Source organism: Perognathus longimembris, chromosome 20 (genome assembly GCF_023159225.1).
Source record: "Perognathus longimembris pacificus isolate PPM17 chromosome 20, ASM2315922v1, whole genome shotgun sequence".
In the NCBI taxonomy this organism is placed as follows: domain Eukaryota; kingdom Metazoa; phylum Chordata; class Mammalia; order Rodentia; family Heteromyidae; genus Perognathus; species Perognathus longimembris.
In genome coordinates, this window is record NC_063180.1 from 46,430,484 (window position 1) to 46,451,238 (window position 20,755).

Consider the following 20,755-nt stretch of genomic DNA (forward strand, 5'->3'; position numbering starts at 1 on the left):
CCATTCTTGCTGCTACCCCCTAAGATCGGCTGCCAGGGTAACATCTCCCTCCCTCCTTCTCTCTCTCCCTTCCTCACTTCCTTTTTATTTTATCCCTCTTTCTCTCCCTCCCTCTCCCTCTCCCTCTTCCTCTTTCTCTTCCTCTCTTCCTTCTTCTCCCTCTCCCCCTTCCTCTCTTTCCTTCTCTCCCTCCCTCTTCCCCTCTCCTTCTCCCACTCTCCTTCTCCCTCCTCCCCCATATGTGCTCCAGTACTGGGGCTTTATGCTCTAACTTGACTTTTCAGCTCAAGGCTGGTATTCTACCACTTGAACCACAGCTCCACTTCTGGCTTTTGCTGGCTAGAAGTCCCATAGACTTTCCTGACCCAGCTGGCTTCAATCTGAGGTCCTCAATCTCAACCTCCTAAGTAGCTAGAAATACAGGCATGAGCCACCAGCATCCAGCAGTGTTTTCTAGGAAAGACCAGTGGAGAGAAAACTTCTGTTGATATTGTGAACAGCAGGAGGAAGGTCAAGGGGAGGCTCACAAGGGGGTCCAGCAGCTTGCTTACACAGCCAGCATGGGGCTGGCATAAAGATGTCTCCACCAACCACAGCAGTTCTCTTACATTCATACCAATTAGAATAGGGTCCATTATGCAAATGAAGGATTGTCCTTGCATTAATCACAAGTCTTTTTTTGTTTTTTCCTGCAAGTACTAGGGCTTAAACTCAGATCCTGAGCATTGCTCCTTCGTTCAAGGCTAGCATTCTACCACTTGAAACTCACCTCTACTGCTGGCGTTTGGGTTGTTAATTGGAGATATGAGTCTCATGGACTCTCTTGCCAGGATGACTTGAACCCAGGATCCTCAGACCTAGTATGCTGCCCAGCTAGAATTGCAGCTAGGAGCTGCTGACACTCGGCTTCTATCACAGGCATTTTATTGAGCCCAGTGACAGTCTCCCTTTGCCCTCACCTGGGTGGGAGTGGCCATTATGGCAGCTGGCCAGCTGTGGAGCCAAGGCACATTTTAAAAGGATGCTTACCACAGAGACTTATTAATAACACAACTTCCACAATACTTAACAGTGTGCTTAAAATGCTTAACTTCTGACCCAGGAGGCAGTGGTTCCTTGCAACCTGATTTTTTTCCCTCTTCTATTTTTAAAATATGGCTTTTATTATGTTTAGGTATTTCTTTTTCTATTATTTAAATTTTTTAATTGTTAGAATCTGTGTGTGTGTGTGTGTGTGTGCACGCGCGCGTGCCAGTCCTGGGGTTTGAACTACAGGCCTGGGCCCTGTTCCTGAGCTTTTATGATCAAGGTTAGTGCTCTACCACTTTGAACCACAGCATCATTTTCTGCTCTTTTAGTAGTTAGTTGGAGATAAAAAGTCTCATGGACTTTCTTGTCCATGCTGGCTTTGAACTGCAATCCTCATATCTTAGTCTTCTGAGTAGCTGGGATTACAGATGTGAGCTGCCAGGACCCAGGTACCACGCTATTGTTTTTTTTTTTTTTTTTTTGCCAGTCCTGGGCCTTGGACTCAGGGCCTGAGCACTGTCCCTGGCTTCTTCCCGCTCAAGGCTAGCACTCTGCCGCTTGAGCCACAGCACCGCTTCTGGCGGTTTTCTGTATATGTGGTGCTGGGGAATCGAACCTAGGGCCTCGTGTATCCGAGGCAGGCACTCTTGCCACTAGGCCATATCCCCAGCCCTCACGCTATTGTTTTGTTTTGGTTTTTTGTCAATTGTGGGACTTGAACTCAGGACCTGGGCTCTACCACTTTGAACCACGGTGCCACTTCTTGTTTTCTAATGGTTAACTGGAGATAAGAATCTCATGGACTTTCCTGCCTGAGCTGGCTTTAAACTATGATCCTTAGATCTCAGCATCCTGAGTAGATAGGATTACAGGCTTGAGCCACCAGTGCCTGGCCCATGTATTGTTATTTTAAAAAGCCAGGAGAACAAGTCTGCTATCAGCAGTCACTCTGGTTAACAGGGGGATGGGGAGGCCTGGCAGTATCTTTAGGTGACAGTGACCATGGAGTTGGGTCCTGTTGGGTGGACTTTGCAGGTGGTGTTGGTGGGGAGTTTGGAATGAGAGGAGGCGAGAAGCATCTTGTTGGTGACTAAGGATCTGGGACGAGGCTCCTGTGGCATCTGTGTTCAGAGAACTAAATAACTTCCTTGCCTTGCCCTTTGTACCATCTGCTGTGTTCTCAGCTGCAGGCACTGGGAAGTGACTTGCCTTCTCATGGGCCTAAGAAACTGCATCATCCCCCAGTTCTTCCCTCCTGTCTGCACCATCTGAGGAGTGGCCTGGTTCGCAGTGTGTTGTGCTTTTTTTCTTGGGGCTTGGTCTCAGGGCCTGAGCACTGTCCCTGGCTTCTTTTTGCTCAAGGCTAGCACTCTGCCACTTGAGCCACAGCGCCACTTCTGGCCGTTTTCTGTATATGTGGTGCTGGGGAATCGAACCTAGGGCCTCATGGATACGAGGTAAGCGCTCTTGCCACTAGGCCATATCCCCAGCTCCCATTTCTTGTCATATTTGTTACACCCTCCCTCATTTTTCCCCCTTCCCTAGTTCAGGTAAGCATATATACAATATCCAGTGTACCAAAATCATATACAGTAACCACATGGGGTATGCCAAAGGAAATTCACCTAGTACATTAAACATAACAACAACAATAAAATCCTCCTGTTTCCTTCTCTTGGAGTTTATTTTGCTTAGCCTCATCTTATATAATCATATGTACATAGCTGTTGAGCTATTGAGCTATAAAAAGCTGTTGAGCTATAAAAAGATCCTAGATCTTTTTATGTTTATTTAGTATTTGTTTGGTTTTAGATACATAATGTAAAGTTGCTGATCCAGACATGTGGAAATACTATTTGAAAAGAAGTTTGTTATTTTACAGACATGATCTCTACTGTTCTCCCACTCCCCGCCCCAACAATCATGTATCAAGGAGACCATGCGCCTTTGTTCTCTGTGTTCTAGGCTTGTCTCACTCAACATTATTTGTTCAAGATTTGACCATTTCCCTATGAATGCCATTATTTTATCATTTCTAATCGCTATGTAGTATTCCATTGTGTACAAGTACTACATTTTTTGTATCCATTCATCTGTAGTGGGGCATCTGGGCTGTTTCCATATTTTGGCTATTGTGAATTGTGCAGCAATAAATATGGATATGCAGGTGTCTTTGTGGTATCCTGGATCCTGTTGTTCAGGATAGATGCCTAGGAGTGGTATGGCTGCGTCATTGGGAATGTCTATGCTGAGTTTTTTGAGGTACCTCCATACTGTTCTCCAGAGTGGTTGGGAGAGCCATTCTTGTTTGGCTGATTGTCAGTTCAGCAAATTTTAGCAGGAGTATTTGTAGCTGTGGTAAGCTAAGCACACCAACTGAATTGTGTGGGATGTAAATGATCATCCTACCTAACAGAGAGGTGTGGGTAGGACTGAGTGAGGGGTGTCAGTCCAAGGGAACTAAAGGCATCAACTATAACAGTGGGCACTTATCTTCAGATGAAGTTAAACCAAGACCCATTGTATTAGTGTATGTTTCAAATGTCATTTGGGTAAATACAAATAGTTAAGATCTACTGTAATTTTTCTCAACCCGTTCATCCATTCTGACACTCTAACTTGTGTGTGTGTGTGTGTGTGTGTGTGTGTGTGTGTGTATGTGTGTGTGTAGGTCCTGGGGCTTTAACTCAGGGCCTGTGTGCCATCCCTCAGCTTTTCTGCTCAAGCCTAGTGCTCTATCACTTAAGTCACAGCTCCACTTCTAGCTTTTTTTTTTTTTTTTTTTGCCAGTCCTGGGCCTTGGACTCAGGGCCTGAGCACTGTCCCTGGCTTCTTCCAGCTCAAGGCTAGCACTCTGCCACTTGAGCCACAGCGCCGCTTCTGGCCGTTTTCTGTATATGTGGTGCTGGGGAATCGAACCTAGGGCCTCGTGTATCCGAGGCAGGCACTCTTGCCACTAGGCTATATCCCCAGCCCCCACTTCTAGCTTTTTTGGTGGTTCATTGGAAATAAGAGCCCCATAGACTTTCCTGCCTGGGCTGGCTTTGAATCATGATCCTCAGATATCCTGAGTTGCTAGGATTATAGGTATGAGCCCTCGGCACCCAACTTGGTTTTTGTTTTTGTTTTTAAGAAACATCTCCTGACTGCTTAAATTAAAAAAAAAATCAGGTGGTTCAACCCCTTCTCCACAAGGGGAAGCCCTATCAAATCATATTAGCATATGAATCTGTCATTAAATATTCAGATATTCACGCAACACCCACTGGGCACACATAGGAACAAGAAATACAGGGCATGCAAATCAGACATTTTAGTCTTTTTAAAAACAATTTCCTCTCCATCTGGGTCCCTGTTTTTTAAGTTTCAACCAAATGATACAACCTGTCATTGGCCTGTTAGACTGTTTCTCTTCTGAGTTTCAGTGGTCCTGGAGCTGTTGAAAACCAAAACTATTTTAGGTTCTCCCAAAAATGTTTGTGGGTCTGTCCAGGTTGGAGCTTACTGGTCCACATGCCCCAACCTCATTTCTGGCACCTCTCTCTCTCTCTCTCTCTCTCTCTCTCTGTATGTGTGTGTGTGTGTGTGTGTGTGTGTGTGTGTGTGTGTGTGTGCGCTGATAGTGGGACTTGGGCTCAGGGCCTGGACCTTAGCTGGTTTTGGTCAAGGCTGGTGCTTTTCCACTTGAGTCTTACAGACTTTTCTGCTTGGGCTAGCCTTAAACTCCTTCCTCAGCTCTCAGCCTCCCAACTATCTAGGATTGCAGGTGTGAGCCACTGGCACCCAGCACACACTGCCCACCTCTGAGGCAGCTCACAGGCCATACCCTCTCTTCTTGGTCAGGGAGAGAAGAGGTCAGGTGGAGGCTGGTCATCTATCAGCATGGTCATTGAAGTATCAATTCGCACTCAGGCCCCTGACTTCTGCCAAGCAAACATACACGGATTTGTGCCTATTCAGTCCTTATGGACTAAATCCAGCCGGAACACTGTGTGTGACCCCCGGTGGCAGAGATAAAGAGGGCAGGGCCAAGCCTTGTCATTACCATGGTGGGCCTGGCTATTGCTCTGAAGAGAACCCATATAGGACTCTGAAAACAACCCCCTTTTACACACACCCCCAGCTTAGCTCCCCTGCATTTGCTCCCACAAGCTTCCCTTGTCTGCCAGATATCAGGAGTTCACTGCCTGTGATCCCATCAGCCACCCAGGTGCTTACACCTGCCCAGGACCCTCTGCCTCAGTCCTCCAGTACCTGGATCCCAGGACCTTCTGCCTCTGCCCTCCAGGACCAGAGGCCAGCAGCTCCCCTTCCTCCCCACGTGCCTCCCCCACCCCCACCCCCGCATGTCCCACTGCAATGCTGTCCCCTGAGGTAATGGAACCAGGTTTTCAGACCCCAAGCCTGAAGTCCAGAAGTCTCAAGTTAGATCTGGCCACTTGCCCCCATGGGTCACACAGTAAGATGTGTGAGGGCAAGAAAGATGGATTCCACAGTAGCACGGGAGGCAGCACCACAGGACATCTTCAGTTTCTCCAGGGGCGCAGACACCGGCCTCAGATTAAATAGAAAGAATTCGGGGCTGCGAGTGAGAAACTTGTGCATAATGAAATCAGTCAGGATTGCAGGTATGGCCTGGTTGAGCATGAGCTCAGTCGTTGTCCTTGGAGGAGTTCTGGAGAGACAGAGACAGAGCAAAACACACACAAAAGAGAGACAGAGAGAAGAGAAAGATACACAGAGAGAAACACACACAGAGAAAGAAGAGAAAGAGAAGAGAGACACAGGGGAGGGAGGGGGAGAGAGAGAGAGAGAGAGAGAGAGAGAGAGAGAGAGAGAGAGAGAGAAGGAGGGAGTGTCCACACAGTCCTCGCCCCTTCTGGCCACCCAGCCCATCTAGCACTGCCCCACCACCACCACCACCACCAGGGCTGTGCCCCTCAGCAGAAATGTGTTGAGCCTAGCCCTGCTCAAGTGAGAAATACTGAATCTTTGAAGTCATTAAGGTATGGGGTGCTTTGTCACGAAGCAACAAACAAATGTGCAGCAAGTACCTGAGACTGGGGGAACTCTCTGTCTCAGCCATAAAAATTAATGAGCTCCTTTGTACCCATAACTACCGGGGCACACAGCAAAGCCTGGTTCCTAGGAAAGTTAGTATTCTTCCTGCTGAGGACTGCACTCACACACGTCGGGGTGCAGCCTTAGAAAGCAGGCACCTGGAGTTCAGCAATCAGTTCTTTGTCTGGTGGCTCCCAGGATGACTTTGTCTCCAGCATACCTACAGAAACAGAGACTTTGGTGCTTCCCACCTGCTGAAAAGATAGGCCGAGGGACAGCCCAGTTTTAAACCCTGCAAGGAACCCATCATGAATAACTAGTATGAAGCAGAAATAAAACTGAGAATACAAAACTCCAATACTGCAGCGGAGCCCAAGGCTAAGATCTGAGAATCAATGTTAAAAGCCAGTTTGGGGAGGAAAGTCCATGAACCTCTGATCTACAAATAACCAAAAATCCAGAAGTAGAGCTGTGGCTCAAGTGGTAGAGCGCTAGCCTTGAGAAAAACAAAATAATAACCTCGAGGATAGCACCCAAGCTGTCAGTTCAAGCATCAGGATTGGCACCCCTCCAACACACACACACACACACACACACACACACACACACACACACACACACACACACACGAAAACAGCAGCAAAGAAAGTGAAATGCTGAGTGGAACTGGACACTCAGCGTCACATCCATGTGCAGCCTCTGGGCAAACTGTGTACTCTCAGGGCTGTTAGGAAATTGTCATGAGGGTTAATTAGCTGGGCTTACCCTGGGCATGGAGCCCTGTGCCATCTTGTGGCCAAACTTGGAGCTGCAGTTTTGTTTTCCCTACAATTACAGCCCACAGGCCTTCACTGAGCAGTAAGAAACATTGCCATAGAGCTGGGGTTAGGAGAAATTATGTCTTCTCTTCTGTCTCCTCCAGAAAACTCTCAATTTATATAGGCTACACAAGCATGGCTCTTATGGGGGGACTCCTGGCCCTGGTAATTTGGACGGTTATCTTTCCTAGGCCCCTAACTGGTATAATATGTGACCTTTGTGCTCTTAACCTGCTCATTTTGTTTCTTCTGCACTGGAGTCCATCATTCCACAAATGGATGCACAAAACAGCCTCACATCAACTGTCCTCTGTCTTTACTGTGGTACATTGGGCATAGCACACAGACAGTGTCTGGTCACCTTAAAAGATGCTTCCTGAAGGTTCCCAGACTGCAGCCACCGGCTCTGCTCCTTCTCAGCAATAAGTAGCCTGGTATGGTCATGGCCTCTGCCCCAAGTGGCGGTTATGGTTTCCACCTGAAAGGCAGGAATAATGTGTGAGACCAAGGGGAGCTGTTAGGTAGACAGGGATAAGAAATGGCAGACATAACACGTGGCAGATAATACATGTCCCATCATGGCACTTCTTGTTCTCATCATACCTGAGGCTCCCACTTAAATGCTTTCTCTTCCCATAACGCCAAGCTCTTGTCCAAATGCTTCTTCCCACAATGCCCTGTGTGTGGGTGCCATGCAGAAGCCCTCCAGCAGCCAGTGTAGCCAGGGGAGGCGTGGGGGGAAGCCCCACACTGTGACAGAGGTCCAGGAGAGGACACCATTGGACTCTCCTTGAGGGCCCACTCTCTACATGGGGAGTCCTGCTTTGTTTTTGCAGCTTTTCTTCCACTTTCAAATAAACTTAGTTTGTTTCCTTGGGGGCGGGGGGGAGAAGACCCAGAGGAAAGCGTTTGTCAAACTCTTAGAAGTCAGTTTTACAAAGCATCAAACACAGGTTTTAGTGTATGGTGTATAGTGTATGATGTTAGTCAGATGGTCTCTGTTTCTTTAATTTCTTCATCATGAAAAGAGGGATGACTATCATACATAGATACTTGGGTTTCTTTTTCTCATTCAGGTTGTAAGCAGTAGATAATTCTATTTAGCTGTTTTTTTTTTTTAACCATGCAGTGTTGTATTGACTGTGTATCTTTTAGATGAGAAGGAGAATACTTGTCAGAGTTTTATTCAGAGGCTCAAACATCCACCATCGTAAATGTCCTCTAAGCCTTGGTCTTGAATACTGCAGTGTTCGGAAGTGAGGTGACCAGCTATGACAGTTGTGACTTCATCAATGAAGTAACCCTTTGATAGACACCTGGTTTAATGAAATATTGGCAAGCAATTGCAGCATCAGGAGACAGAGGCTCCTTAGGGAAAAAGGGCATTGGGACTAGAAGCTTGAAGAGGAGATGTTCTCCTGCTCTTCTTCCATTTTCTCTCTTCTCCCATCACCTGTGCCCTCCCTTCCTTTGTTCATCTTCCTCTCCTCTCCCGGCCTCTTCTCCTTCCTTTCCTTTCTTCCTCTTCTCTTCTCTTCTCCTCACCCCCTCCCCTATTTTTCTCTCCTTTCCCCTCCTCTCTTCTCCGCTTTCCTTCTTCCCTCCTTTCCTTTCTTTTGTCCTCCCTTCACCGCCCCCCCCCCTTCTTACAATCCTTCGAAACACATTATAGGATTACAATCAGCACATTCAGTATAGCCAAGTTATAGAAACAGCCCATGGCTGGGGATATGGCCTAGTGGCAAGAGTACTTGTCTTGTATACATGAAGCCCTGGGTTCGATTCCCCAGCACCACGTATATAGAAAATGGCCAGAAGTGGCACTGTGGCTCAAGAGGCAGAGTGCTAGCCTTGAGCAAAAAGAAGCCAGGGACAGTGCTCAGGCCCTGAGTCCAAGGCCCAGGACTGGCCCAAAAAAACCCAATTTCCACCCCCCCCAAAAAACAACAACAACAAACAAACAAACAAACAAAACATGAATAAAATATTCATTTAAAAAAAGAAACAGCCCAGATGCCTTTCAATGGAATTGGATCAAGAATATGTGATATTTGAATGTATATATATATATATATGTATGTATTTACTCATGCATTAGGAAGAATATTACACCATGTGCAAAGAAATGGATGGACATGGAAAACATTATGTTGAGTGAAGTAAGGTTCAGAAAGACAAAGGACATATGTTTTCTCTCATGTGGAAGTTAAATCTAAATTATAAATATGTAAATAAATGTACAGGGACACATACACACACATATACACAAAACTGAATTTACTAAACTATGGTTCTCTGCAGGAAAGAATTCTAATGGCATAAAGCCTTTAAACAACTAATTTAAAGTTTCATAAAATGATTGCCAGGAATCTGGAACCTGGTGTCTGGGAGGTGAGGTGAAGGGGAGGGGTACAGACAAATCAAGACAGGAAAGGTAGGTGATTGCAGCTGTAAGATAAAATGTACATTGTCATGGGTGGTTATGTGCCACCTTATAAAAATGTACATATGTGAAAATGGAACTAGAAAGGATGAGGGGAGGACTGGGGTTGGGAGGGATGTTGGAAACGAAGGAAGGGGTGACATTTGATTGAGATGCATCGTACTCATAAACTGGCATGTTAATTGAAACCTCTTTGTACAACTACTTAAAAGCAAGAGAGACAGTCAGGTGCTGGTGGCTTATGCCTGTCATCCTAGCTACTCAGGAGACTGAGATCTGAGGATCAGGGGTTCGAAGCCAGTCCAGGCAGGAAAGTCTGTGAGACTCTTACCTCCAATTAATCACAGAAAAAGCCAGAAGTGGTGTTGTGTCTCAAGTGGTAGAGTGCTAGCCTTGAGCACAAAGGAGCTCAAGGACAGTGCTCAGGCCCAAAGTTCAAGCCTCAGGCCTGGCAAAAACAAAACAAAACAAACAGAAAACCTATTGAGGTGGATTTCACAAGGCATCAACAAGAGACTTAACAGTGGGATGGAAGAGTGTGTCACAATCTCTATCCTGTTCTGTAGCTGCTTTGAGTCTACCCATCACTCACATACTTCCTGAAAACATCCCACAGGATCATGGAATGATCAGGAAGAGATGAATTTATTATATTAACTGCTCCACCCCCAAGTCAGTTTCACATAACATCAAGCTTTTTTCTTTTTACCATGTGGAAAGCACTACCTCTGGGAAATGAAGAAGCTAGGCTTGAGCTGGAGCAGCGAGAAACAGCTACCTGTTAAGCAAAACTGCTTGACATGAGTCACACTGGACACTAACTATAGGCCTATATATTAGAAACAAACATTTGATCATTTTTTTCATCTTGCTCCCAATCAGCTTTTGTTTGTTTATTTTTGTGCTGATTCTGGAGCTTAAATTCAGGGCCTGGGTACTGTTCCTGAATTTTTTTCCAAAGGCTGATGCCATAGCTACACTTCCAGATTTGGGGTGGTCAATTGATCATGGACCTTCCAATCTAGGCTGCCTTAGAACTGAGAACCTTAGCGCTCAGCCTCCTGAGTCACTAGATTATAGGTGTGAGCCACTAGTACCTGGCTGAAATTCATCATGTGGATGAACACAATGAACAGTAAGAAACATGTCCTTGTGAGACCAAGATGTTGAATGTACAACCAGGTGTAAGCCACAGTCAGCTCTTGGAATGGAATATTGTTCCATCCTTTCCACACAGATTACAGACTCCTTTTGAAGTGCCAGACTTTGAAGTCAGGCCCCACTTTACCACGTGAACCCCACCTTACCCCGTGAACCTGAGATAAGCAGGCCCTGTGAGCAGACCCAGGACAAGCCCATTAGGGCCCAGTCGGTCTAGAACTCTAAGCGCTGGGAATGCTTAACTCTGACCACCCCTAGAATGCCTCGAACCCTGAGCCAATCAGATTTGTACCTGTGTCCTAATCTTGCTTGCTTGAACACCTGATTGTTGTAACTTTGTTTTTTGCCTTTATAAGCCCTGTGGAATTGTAGTTCGGGGCTTCCTCCTAACCTCTGCTGTGTCGGTGGGTAGGACGTGGCCCGTGTTGCAGCTCGCTTAAATAAAGCCTTGCCTTGCTTTTGCATTTCGGAACGTCTGAGTCTCAGTGGCCTTCTTGGAGGTCGTTTCGCGACTTGGCACAACATTTTTAGAAAGGTTATGTAATTTCTTTGAAGTATAGCTTACAGGAATTCAATGAACAGAAAGACATATGTTTTTGTCAAATCAAAACATCGGAAGCCACTTTATTTACTTATTGTGCCAGTACTGGGACCTGAACTCAAGGCCTCACATTCTTGCTTGGCTTTTTTGTTGTTGTTGTTCAAAACTGGCACTCTTAACACTTGAGTTACACTTCTACTTCTGGCTTTTTGCTGGCTAGTTGGAGAGAATAAATCATAGTACTACAATATAAAAGGGGCAGGGGAAATACATAATTTTGGTACTACTGAATAACGTGATATTTTCTGTTTGTATGAAGGTTTTGATTCAGAATGAAATATTTGCTTTTGGCTTCTCCAAAGTAGAACAGACAAGTTACTGTAAGCATTTGTTTTCAAACCTGATGGAAAGATGGATCAGCATCAGATGTGTTCACCGCTATAATGGTCTGGTCACTGATCTGACTGAAATGCACCCAGGAAGAATTGAATGACGGCCTGGTCTCAAGAGGCAAGCCTCATCTCTTCTTCCTTCTGTTTCTTCTTTGTCAGTTTTGTGCCAGTTCTAGGCTTGAACTCAGGGCTTAAGCACTATCCCTGAGCTCTTTTGCTTAAGGCTAGAGCTCTACCACTTCCACTTCTACATCTCCACTTCCAGCTTTTTGTGGTTAATTAGAGATGAGATTCTCATCGACTTTTCTGCCTGGAGTGACTTCCAACCATGATCCTTAAATCTCAGTGTCCTGAGTTGCTGGGATTACAGGTGTGAGCCCACAGTGCTTCTTAAACATTTGATGACCCTTGGTCATATGCTTCATTTTCTCCTTGAAACCAAAAACTGCAGCTTACACTTAACAACACTGGTGAACACTCCTTTCCAGTGCTCCCTACAGTGACACATGCATGATGGTGCAGTCTTGGCAATTTTAAGACCTACAGAGAAGATTGTGTGTGAGTGTGCACACGCACATGCACGTGTGCTGCATGTACTCATGCTGTTCCTGGGACTTGAACTCAGGGCCTGGGTACTGTCTCTGAGCGTTTGTGCGCAAGGCTAGTGCTCTACCACTTGAACAAAGCTGCGTGCAGGTGGCTTTTGCCTTTAGTCCCAGCTATTCAGGAGGCTGGGATCAGAGGATCATGGTTCGAAGCCGGCCCAGGCCAGGCAGAAAAGTCCATGAGATTCTTATCTCCAGTCAACCACACAAATCTGCAAGTAGAGCTGCAGCCTTGAGCACAAACACTCAGGGCCAGCACCCAAGACGCTCACGGACTTGGCTGCCCGGGCTGGCCTTGCCCCGCAATTCTCAGAGCTCAGCCTCCTGAGTAGCTGGGACGGCGGGCGGGAGCCACCGGCGCTGCTTCACTCATTGCATTCACTCATTGCTTCACTCAAAGGGCACGGCCCGACTTCCCTCCTCGGCCGGGCGCTGGGAGCTGCGGCGGGCGCCGGGCCGACCCATCGGCGATATCGCGAGATTTCACACGAGAGGCCGGAGAGGCGGGAATCGGCGGTGGGGAAATCGCTGAGTCACCGCGGGCTTCCTGGGCCGGGGCCAGGGCTGCGCGTGGCGGTCGCCGGGAGAGGCGCTGGGCCCGGCCCGCGGGGCGAGGCGCGGGCGGGAGGAAAGGTAAACAGTCACGCCGCCCTCTCCGCTTCCCTCCGGCGGGGTGACCCGGGCTCCCTCCCGGCCCCTCCCCGTCCTGGAGGCGGGGGCGTCGGGACGCCGGGCGCCGCCCAGCTCCCGCCGCAGTGCGGGGCCGGGGCCGCCGAGGCCCGGGCGGCGCGGCCTTCCGCCTCGGGCGGAGACCTGAGGGGAGTGCCCCGCGCCCGGCCCTCCGGGCCTGCGGTCCCGGGTCGCCCGTGGTCGCTCCGTAGCCGGCGGGGGGCCGAGGGCGGAGCGGGGCCGAGGGAAAGCCCGGCCCCGGAGGGCGCCGTGGAGGCCGCGGCCAGGTCCTTCCGGGAGGGTCGCCGGCGGGGGCCCCAGGCCGGTCCCGGCTCTGCGACTAAGGAGGAGTGGACCAGATTTGGGAGAGACAGACTGAGTGGGTGTGGTGCCGGATGCCTGTAATTTAGGACTTGGGAGGTTGAAGGGTGGAGGGGCAGAGACTTTAGTTCACAAAACCGAACAGGAAGGGAGGTGGGGGCTCACACCTGTGATCCCGCCTGCTCTGGGTGCTGAGATCTGAGGGTCACAGTTGGAAGGCAGCCCGGGGCAGAAAAGTCCATCTGACACCTCCAGTGAACTACCAGAAATCTGAAAGCAGAGCTGTGGATTAACTGATAGAACATCATCCTTGAGTCCCGCCCCCCCCCCCCCAAAAAAAAAATACAAAAAAGCCCAGGCCTTACATTCAAGCACAAGGACAGGCGTGTGCACACACACACAATGAAATAACTATGCAGTCACACACTGTGAAACTAAAGGATGATAGTAAGGGGAGGAATACAAAGGTGCAATGCCTATGTGCTTTTGGTCATATAAAATGATAGTATCAAAATTAAAAATCACATGAAGCCCTGGGTTCGATTCCTCAGCACCACATATATAGAAAAATCCAGAAGGGGCGCTGTGGCTCAAGTGGTAGAGTGCTCTAGCCTTGATCAAAAAGGAGCCAGGGACAGTGCTCAGGCCCTGAGTCCAAGGCCCAGGACTGGCAAAACAAAACAAAATTAAAAATAAACTAAAAGGAGAGTCCTGCTGAGAACTGAAAGGATCTGTCCCGGCCATCCCAGAGGACCATGTGGAGATAATCACAGACAGGAGAAAAAGGTTCATAAGAAGGTTTATTAGTGGGGCTATAGTTCCCACGGGAGAGAGAGCTATGTGGCAGTCTGCACCTTATGCAGGTGGCAGCTTCTCTCTCTGGGGATAAAGGGGAAGTAGGTAGGTAGTGAGTAGGAGTGGCTCCTTAGGTATAGGTGGATCTGGGGGCTAGTGGGAGGAGCTGAGGCCCTGAGGCTAGGGAAATGCTAACAAGGACAAAATGGAGTCTACAGTACTCCTTTTCTGTAACAGTTCTCCAAGGGTATTGCTTCAAAATTACTTGTATTAAAACCCAGTCTCTGTTTTTTTTTTGAGAGAGTGAGAGAGAGAGAGAGAGAGAGAGTGTGTGTGTGTGTGTGTGTGTGTGTGTGTTGGTGGATCCTTAACTCAGGAATTGTGTTTTGTCCCTGAACATTTTTGCTCAAGGTTAGTACTCTCCCACTTGAGCTACAGTTCTACATTTAAGTTAATAAGTCTTATTTTCCTGCATAGCCTGGCTTCAAACCACGATCTTCAGATCTCAGCCTTCTGAATAGCTAGGAGTATAGGTGTGGGCCACTGGTTACAAGCTGTGTCTCCTTGCTTTCTGATTACTGCTCTTACATTTGTGTTGAGAAGCTGTGGACTGACAGGACAGGACATCTGGTAAAGAAAGTATTGTAAAACTTTACTCGAGTCTGAGTCTGGCCAGTGTGTACAGAAGACAGCATCAGGTAAACAGAAGACAGCATCAGGTAAGATGTTTCCTAATCATTCTGTCCTAGGTACTGAAGAGCTTGAAGAACTCTGAATTCTGACACACTTTGTAGAGAAAGCAGAAATAGGAGCAGCCTTTATTTTCTTTCATACTGCATTTTCTCCAAAGAGCATTTTGTGCAAATCTGTCCAGGTCCCACTTTATAAGAAGCATCCTAGTTATACTAGAGACCCTACTGTCAGAATGCGGTCCTTTTCACAACACATGCTCAGGGATGTCAAGCACGGGTTTTCAGTTCTGGAAACTGGGCTAATGTGTCATTAACTTTCAGATTATGCATCATCGATTCGTGGCATGTCAGGTGTGGCAGTTCTTGGCTTTGCATGGTCAGATCTTGCTGTCATTTTCCTTGAATTAGGGGGTCTGCAGGTTGGCAAGTCTCTGTTCTATGTAACAAGTTACTCTGTTAAGGACTGAAGTCCAAAGGTGATTGCTTATCAATATCCACATCATCATTCTCTGCCATTAGAATTTTTAACTCCCTGCCTAAATTTACATCATATACAATTGCTATTTTGACATTGTTGTTGGTGCCTATGTTTTTCTAACATTAGTTAGCTAATGGTAGTGAAGCTTAGGACCTGTTGCTCACTAGGTAAGTATTTTACACTGGAGACATTCCCTCATGTTTTCCAGATAGTGTTGTGTTTTTGCCTGAGACAGCCTTGGTCCATGATATGTCCACATCCACCTCTTAAGCAGCCTAGAATACAGATGTAAAGTATAATTCTTGCTAGGAATCTTTGTCTTCTTTCTGCTTTGGAAGTACTGGAGTTTGATCTAGGGCTTGTGCTTCCTAGACAGGTAATCTGCTGAGTCTGGTTATGCACTGTTCTTTTCTTGTGATAAAGTCTTAATGTTTGCTTAAGAGAGAAGGAAACAGTGTGGGCCATGTGGCATTCCCATTCTCGTCCTTGGCAAAATAAGAACATCTGAAACCTAATATGTATTAAAATTGGAAATATTTTGATAGCTAACATGATGTCAAACTAGGAAATTCTACACCTGAAGTTTGGTTTATGCCTAGAATTTTTTAAAATATCAAGTAAACCAGAAGGATTGCATTTGTATAGTAATCTACTCTATAAAATTGTAAATGTTATGTAAAAGATCCTGAATATCTGTATGTGAATTGAACCTAAAACATACATGTGTTTGGCATTTCGGCAGTTAGACTAATCAGAATACCAACTAATACATAAGGCAGATATTTCAAAATTGAGAAATACTCAAAGCCCAAACCCTCCTGGTCTGTGGCTTTTTTTGAGAAGTTACTGTCTCAGCCTTTTCCCTACAAAAGGCTGTGCCAGCTTTTAAGCTCCTTGTTATTCACTTTTCAGGAAGGCTAGAATTAGTGAGAACAAAGTGGGACAGTGGTCATTTCATTTTCTTCAGCTCTGGGCCAGATGTTTGTCCTGGTGTCAGTCAGTAGAGGCATAGACCTGGTTTTATGGCCACAGAATGTAGAAGATAATTTGGCAGACTGAATTTTCTCTGCTGTTTCCAGACCAATGGCATTGGCCCTGGATTGATCTCTCTGAAGGGAGGAAGAAAATGCAGTTGTTCACACTTAGCCTGAGAAGTTACCTAAGTGCCTGCATGTTTCCCCAGCATTTTTTTCCCAACAGATTCATCAGGATGAGTATGTGTGGCCCACCAAGCCTCCTGGAGCTGGCTGTACAGAGCCTGCTGAAGGATGATGCTTTGGTCATTGCTGCTCTGGAAGAGCTGCCTGTAGAGCTCTTCCCACCTCTGTTCATGGCAGCCTATACTGGGAGACACAATGAGAGTGTGAAGAGGATTGTGCAGGCCTGGCCCTTTGCCTACCTCCCTCTGGGGTCCCTGATGAAGGAAGGGCAACCATACCAGGAGAACTTCCAAGCTGTGCTCAGTGGGCTCGATGCCCTGCTTGCTGAAGACATTTGCCCTAGGTGAGGAAGACCCAATAGCCTGAAGTCCTGGGAGCCTCACATGACACAGCTGGGGTCAGAGGCCTTTAGAGTGGACACTTGGGTGGTGCTAGAAACAATTGTTGGTATCTCCTTTAGGATGAACCACCATATAATGCACTATTGACTGAAGTAACATGTCTGCATTCCTTCCCAGTGTCACTTAAAGGTATGGGAAGTAGATTCTAGGGTTCAATCTCAGTGGTAGAATACTTGCCTTGCACTTCTGAGGTCCTATGATCAGTACTCAGTAATACAAAGTTAAACATATTGGGTAGAAGAACAGATAGATAACAGATGCTAAACAGACAGTCAGATAACAGAATAACCTTAAGAGAGAAGAAATCAGAGGAAAAAGCAAGATCCTAGGAGAAAAGGGGACCACAGCTGATACCTGGGTTTTAGAGTTCATGTTTATATTTGACCTTTACCTTCATTCTGAGACCCTTCCCTTTACCTTCCATTAATCATCTGTTTTATCCACAGGCAGGGGAAACTGCAAGTACTGGATCTATGTCAGAAAACTATATGGTCTGGTAGCAGGGATGGCATGTGCTCACTGTCCCAGGCCATCCTGCCATTGATGAAGGTAAAGGTGGATGGATCCAGTATGGGAGCAAAAGAGCCCAGGGCTCCTCTGAAGGTGTTCATAGATCTCTACCTCAGTATTGGCAGCCACGATGAATGGCTCACTTCTCTGATTGAAAAGGCCAAGCAGTGGAAAGGTTTACTACACTTATACTGTAACAAGCTGAGTATTTTTGCACTGTCCGTACAAAATATGAAGGTATTGAAAATGGTGAGGCTGTATTCTGTCCAGGATTTGGAACTGGTCTGTAACTGGAAATTATCAGTCCTGGGGAAGCTCCTTTCTCTTCTACCATACATGGGTAAATTGCACAGACTCTTCCTGTCTCAGACACAGATGTCCCAGTGTAGTTCTTGGGAGGAGGAGGAGCAGTTTGTGGAGACGTTCAGCTCTCAGTTGCTCAGTCTACATCACCTCCAGGAGCTTCATTTGGAATCCATCAGCTCTCTTGAAGGCTCCTTGTGCAGTTTGCTCAGGTGAGGGTTATTACATTTGCTCTGCAGAATAGGACAGGTCTGTATTCATTTCAGGATGGATAAAGCATCTTTGCTCTGTGACAGCCATAATCATGTGTCCCTGTATGTCAACATTTGTCTTGTTCCCAAGTATGGTATCTATCCAAACAGTTTAGAGGTAGTCTTTATCCCTCTTTGGATCAAAATAGTACAATTGCATATACTGGGTACAATCATCTCAAGTTATATAGAACAACTATTTATTTTGGCTCACAGATCTAGTTGAGGTCCAGTGGAAAATATCCAGTGAATGCCACTGTTTTGGTTTATATGCAGAGACTATGTGCTCAAGCAATGTCAGGACCCTGGGTGTGGTAGTTTATACCTGTAATTCGAGCATTCGAGAGGCTTGGCAGGAGAATTTTGTCTTTGAGATAAGCCTATGCTACATAGTAAAACTCTGTCTAGAAATTTAAAAAGAGAACAACACACATAAGAACACAGAGTGAGACATAGAATTAGATAAGCCAGATTTTATAAAGGATTTATACTTTAGACAGCCCACTGATATATTGATCCATTGATTGTAACAGTACATCCTTAACTCTCTCTTAAGAGTTCTACTTAATTCCTTTTATTTTATCATAATGGAGACTCAATTTCAAAATGGATTTGTACTTAATGTGAGGGAGTATATATGAAGTATATGATTCTAGAAATAAAGGATAGGTGGTTAAGAGATAATAAAAAAGTCTGGGGGCTGGGGATATGGCCTAGTGGCAAGAGTGCTTGCCTCGTATACTTGAAGCCCTGGGTTCGATTCCCCAGCACCACATATACAGAAAATGGCCAGAAGTGGCGCTGTGACTCAAGTGGCAGAGTGCTAGCCTTGAGAAAAAGTAGCCAGGGACAGTGCTCAGGCCCTGAGTCCAAGTCCCAGGACTGGCAAAAAAAAAAAAAAAAGTCTGAAGTTGATCCCTGTGTCTGGCAGACATTTTGGAGGCTGTTTGCCTTCTAGGTTTGTACTTTATGAAGGGTATTTTAGTAGCCTCATACTAGGTAATATAGGTGACTTAATTAACACAGTTGCTGGAAGAAAGCCTGATTTGGGTTTGTTATTGCTGCTACTGCTGCTGCTTCCTCTTCTCTTCTTTGTGCTTATCTGCTGCTGCTTTGTCTTCTTACGCTGCTTCTGCTTTGTCTTCTTACGCTGCTTCTGCTTTGTCTTCTTACGCTGCTTCTGCTTCTTTTTTGCTTTAATAAATTAATTCCCCCCCCAGGTTATTAATTGAGGGGATTTATATTTGTGTCTCTGGAACTAAAATAATCTAATGTCCTTCTCTTCTTGATACCTAGGGTCAGGTTCTTTTCTGAGTAATCTTCGTGGTCCTCTTATTTAACCATCACAACAACTAATCTGTATGCTTTGCTCTACTCAGTAGATAAGGAAAGGGAATATGTGAGGTCTTCTTTACTTGACCCAGTTCCAGAACAAGGTTAACAAATGTAGAAAGGACTTCATGTAAATTGGCCTTGTTGGAAGACCTCTTTACAGTATGACAGCCTCAAGGTTGGGCATCAGGAAAACTTTGGGGTTTTTCTTTGCTGCATTGGCTGTATTGAGTTATGAGTTCTCCCCACTGGCTGCTACTCATCACCACCAGTCCCCAGCACTGACTGTTCTCTCTGTCCACAGGTGCCTGAGGAGCCCCTTGAAGATCCTCTCTCTCACCAATTGTCTGCTTCTAGAATCAGACTTGATGAATTTGTCTAAGTGCCCCAATACAAGACAGCTAAGGGGACTGTGTCTAAATAGGGTTATCCTGATGGACATAAGTTCTGAGACCCTGGAAGCACTGCTAGAGAATGTATCGAGTACCCTCCAGGTCCTGAGCCTAGAGGAATGTGGGATCATGAACCTCCAACTCACTGCCATTCTGCCTGCCCTGAGACACTGTTCCCAGCTCACAACCTTTAGCTTTTCTGGGAACCCCATCTCCATAAATGTGCTGTTGCGAGTCGTTCGCCACACCATTGGACTGACCAACTTAAGGCGTGTGCGGTACCCTGCACCACTGGAATTTTATGAGCATGTTGGAGATGGGTTGCTTGCTACCCTACAAGCCAAGCTGATGCAGATGCTACAAGAGTTGGGGCGGTCAGACATGGAGTGGCTCAGTGGCAAACCCTGTCCTCATCGTGAGTGGCCCTTCAGTGACCTGTGGCCCATGCCCTGGTAGCATCTACACAGGTAAGTAGCCCTATCCACAGCTTTGGTCTGGACATGTGGACACCGAAGCGTACAAATCACAGAAGCCACAGTTACAAAGGACTGCTCATGGTAAGCAGGAAAAGGAAAGATGATCAGGGATGCGAGTTAGACATTGACTTGGGGCAGTTTGGTCATTGTCAAAAATATCCTAAGGCATTACAAATGAGAATTTGAAATTTTACATGGGTAGGGTGATGTATAAGAATTGTCCCTACATTGATGAATGTAAAGAGACAGCCATAATTAAAGAAACCTTAGTATAAATGATTTGTTATGCTGTGTGATATATGAACCTGCTTCGGTAACTTAAAAGTCAGATATTATTTAAAGTTGAGAGTTGGCAAAAAAAATTTGCTGAGAAATGATTAGTGGGAACCTTTTTTTTTTTTTTTTTTTTTTTGGCCAGTCCTGGGGCTTGGACTCAGGGCCTGAGCACTGTCCCTGGCTTCTTTTTGCTCAAGGCTAGCACTCTGCCACTTGAGCCACAGTGCCACTTCTGGCCATTTTCTGTATATGTGGTGCTGGGGAATCGAACCCAGGGCCTCATGTATACGAGGCAAGCACTCTTGCCACTAGGCCATATCCCCAGCCCGGGAACATTTATTAGGACACTATTAAAAGGAAAATGATGGGCAATGAGGCCAAGAGCATATTGCTGCTGTTGCTACTGCTGCTTCTGATCTGGTGAAGGTGCCAATGTGGGGTTGGCAACAGGCTTTTATAGGGTTACTAGGCTCTTTCCTGTTTTTAATCTCTTTGGGGGAGTCTTGCTTATTGGTCCTTTTTTTCCCCCCTCAGGGAATAGTTTGAATTCTCACCAGATTGGCTCTTCTGCATCTTATGGGAGCTATTTCATGTGCTTGTGTTGCCTCCATATTCCACCTTGGTCCTGGGTATCTGACTGTTTGCTATG

The 20,755-nt window shown here is 46.3% G+C and overlaps 1 protein-coding gene across 1 annotated transcript; it reads left to right on the top strand.

The window, feature by feature from the left end:
• Positions 1 to 14,523: 14,523 nt before the first annotated feature.
• Positions 14,524 to 20,106, top strand: LOC125338686 (melanoma antigen preferentially expressed in tumors-like). The gene is made up of 4 exons (XM_048329625.1): positions 14,524 to 14,533; positions 16,189 to 16,508; positions 17,013 to 17,591; positions 19,267 to 20,106. The coding sequence occupies exons 2-4, from the start codon at positions 16,216 to 16,218 to the stop codon at positions 19,808 to 19,810; spliced, it is 1,416 nt and encodes a 471-aa protein (XP_048185582.1). The 5' UTR covers positions 14,524 to 14,533; positions 16,189 to 16,215; the 3' UTR covers positions 19,811 to 20,106.
• The last annotated feature ends 649 nt before the right edge of the window (positions 20,107 to 20,755 follow it).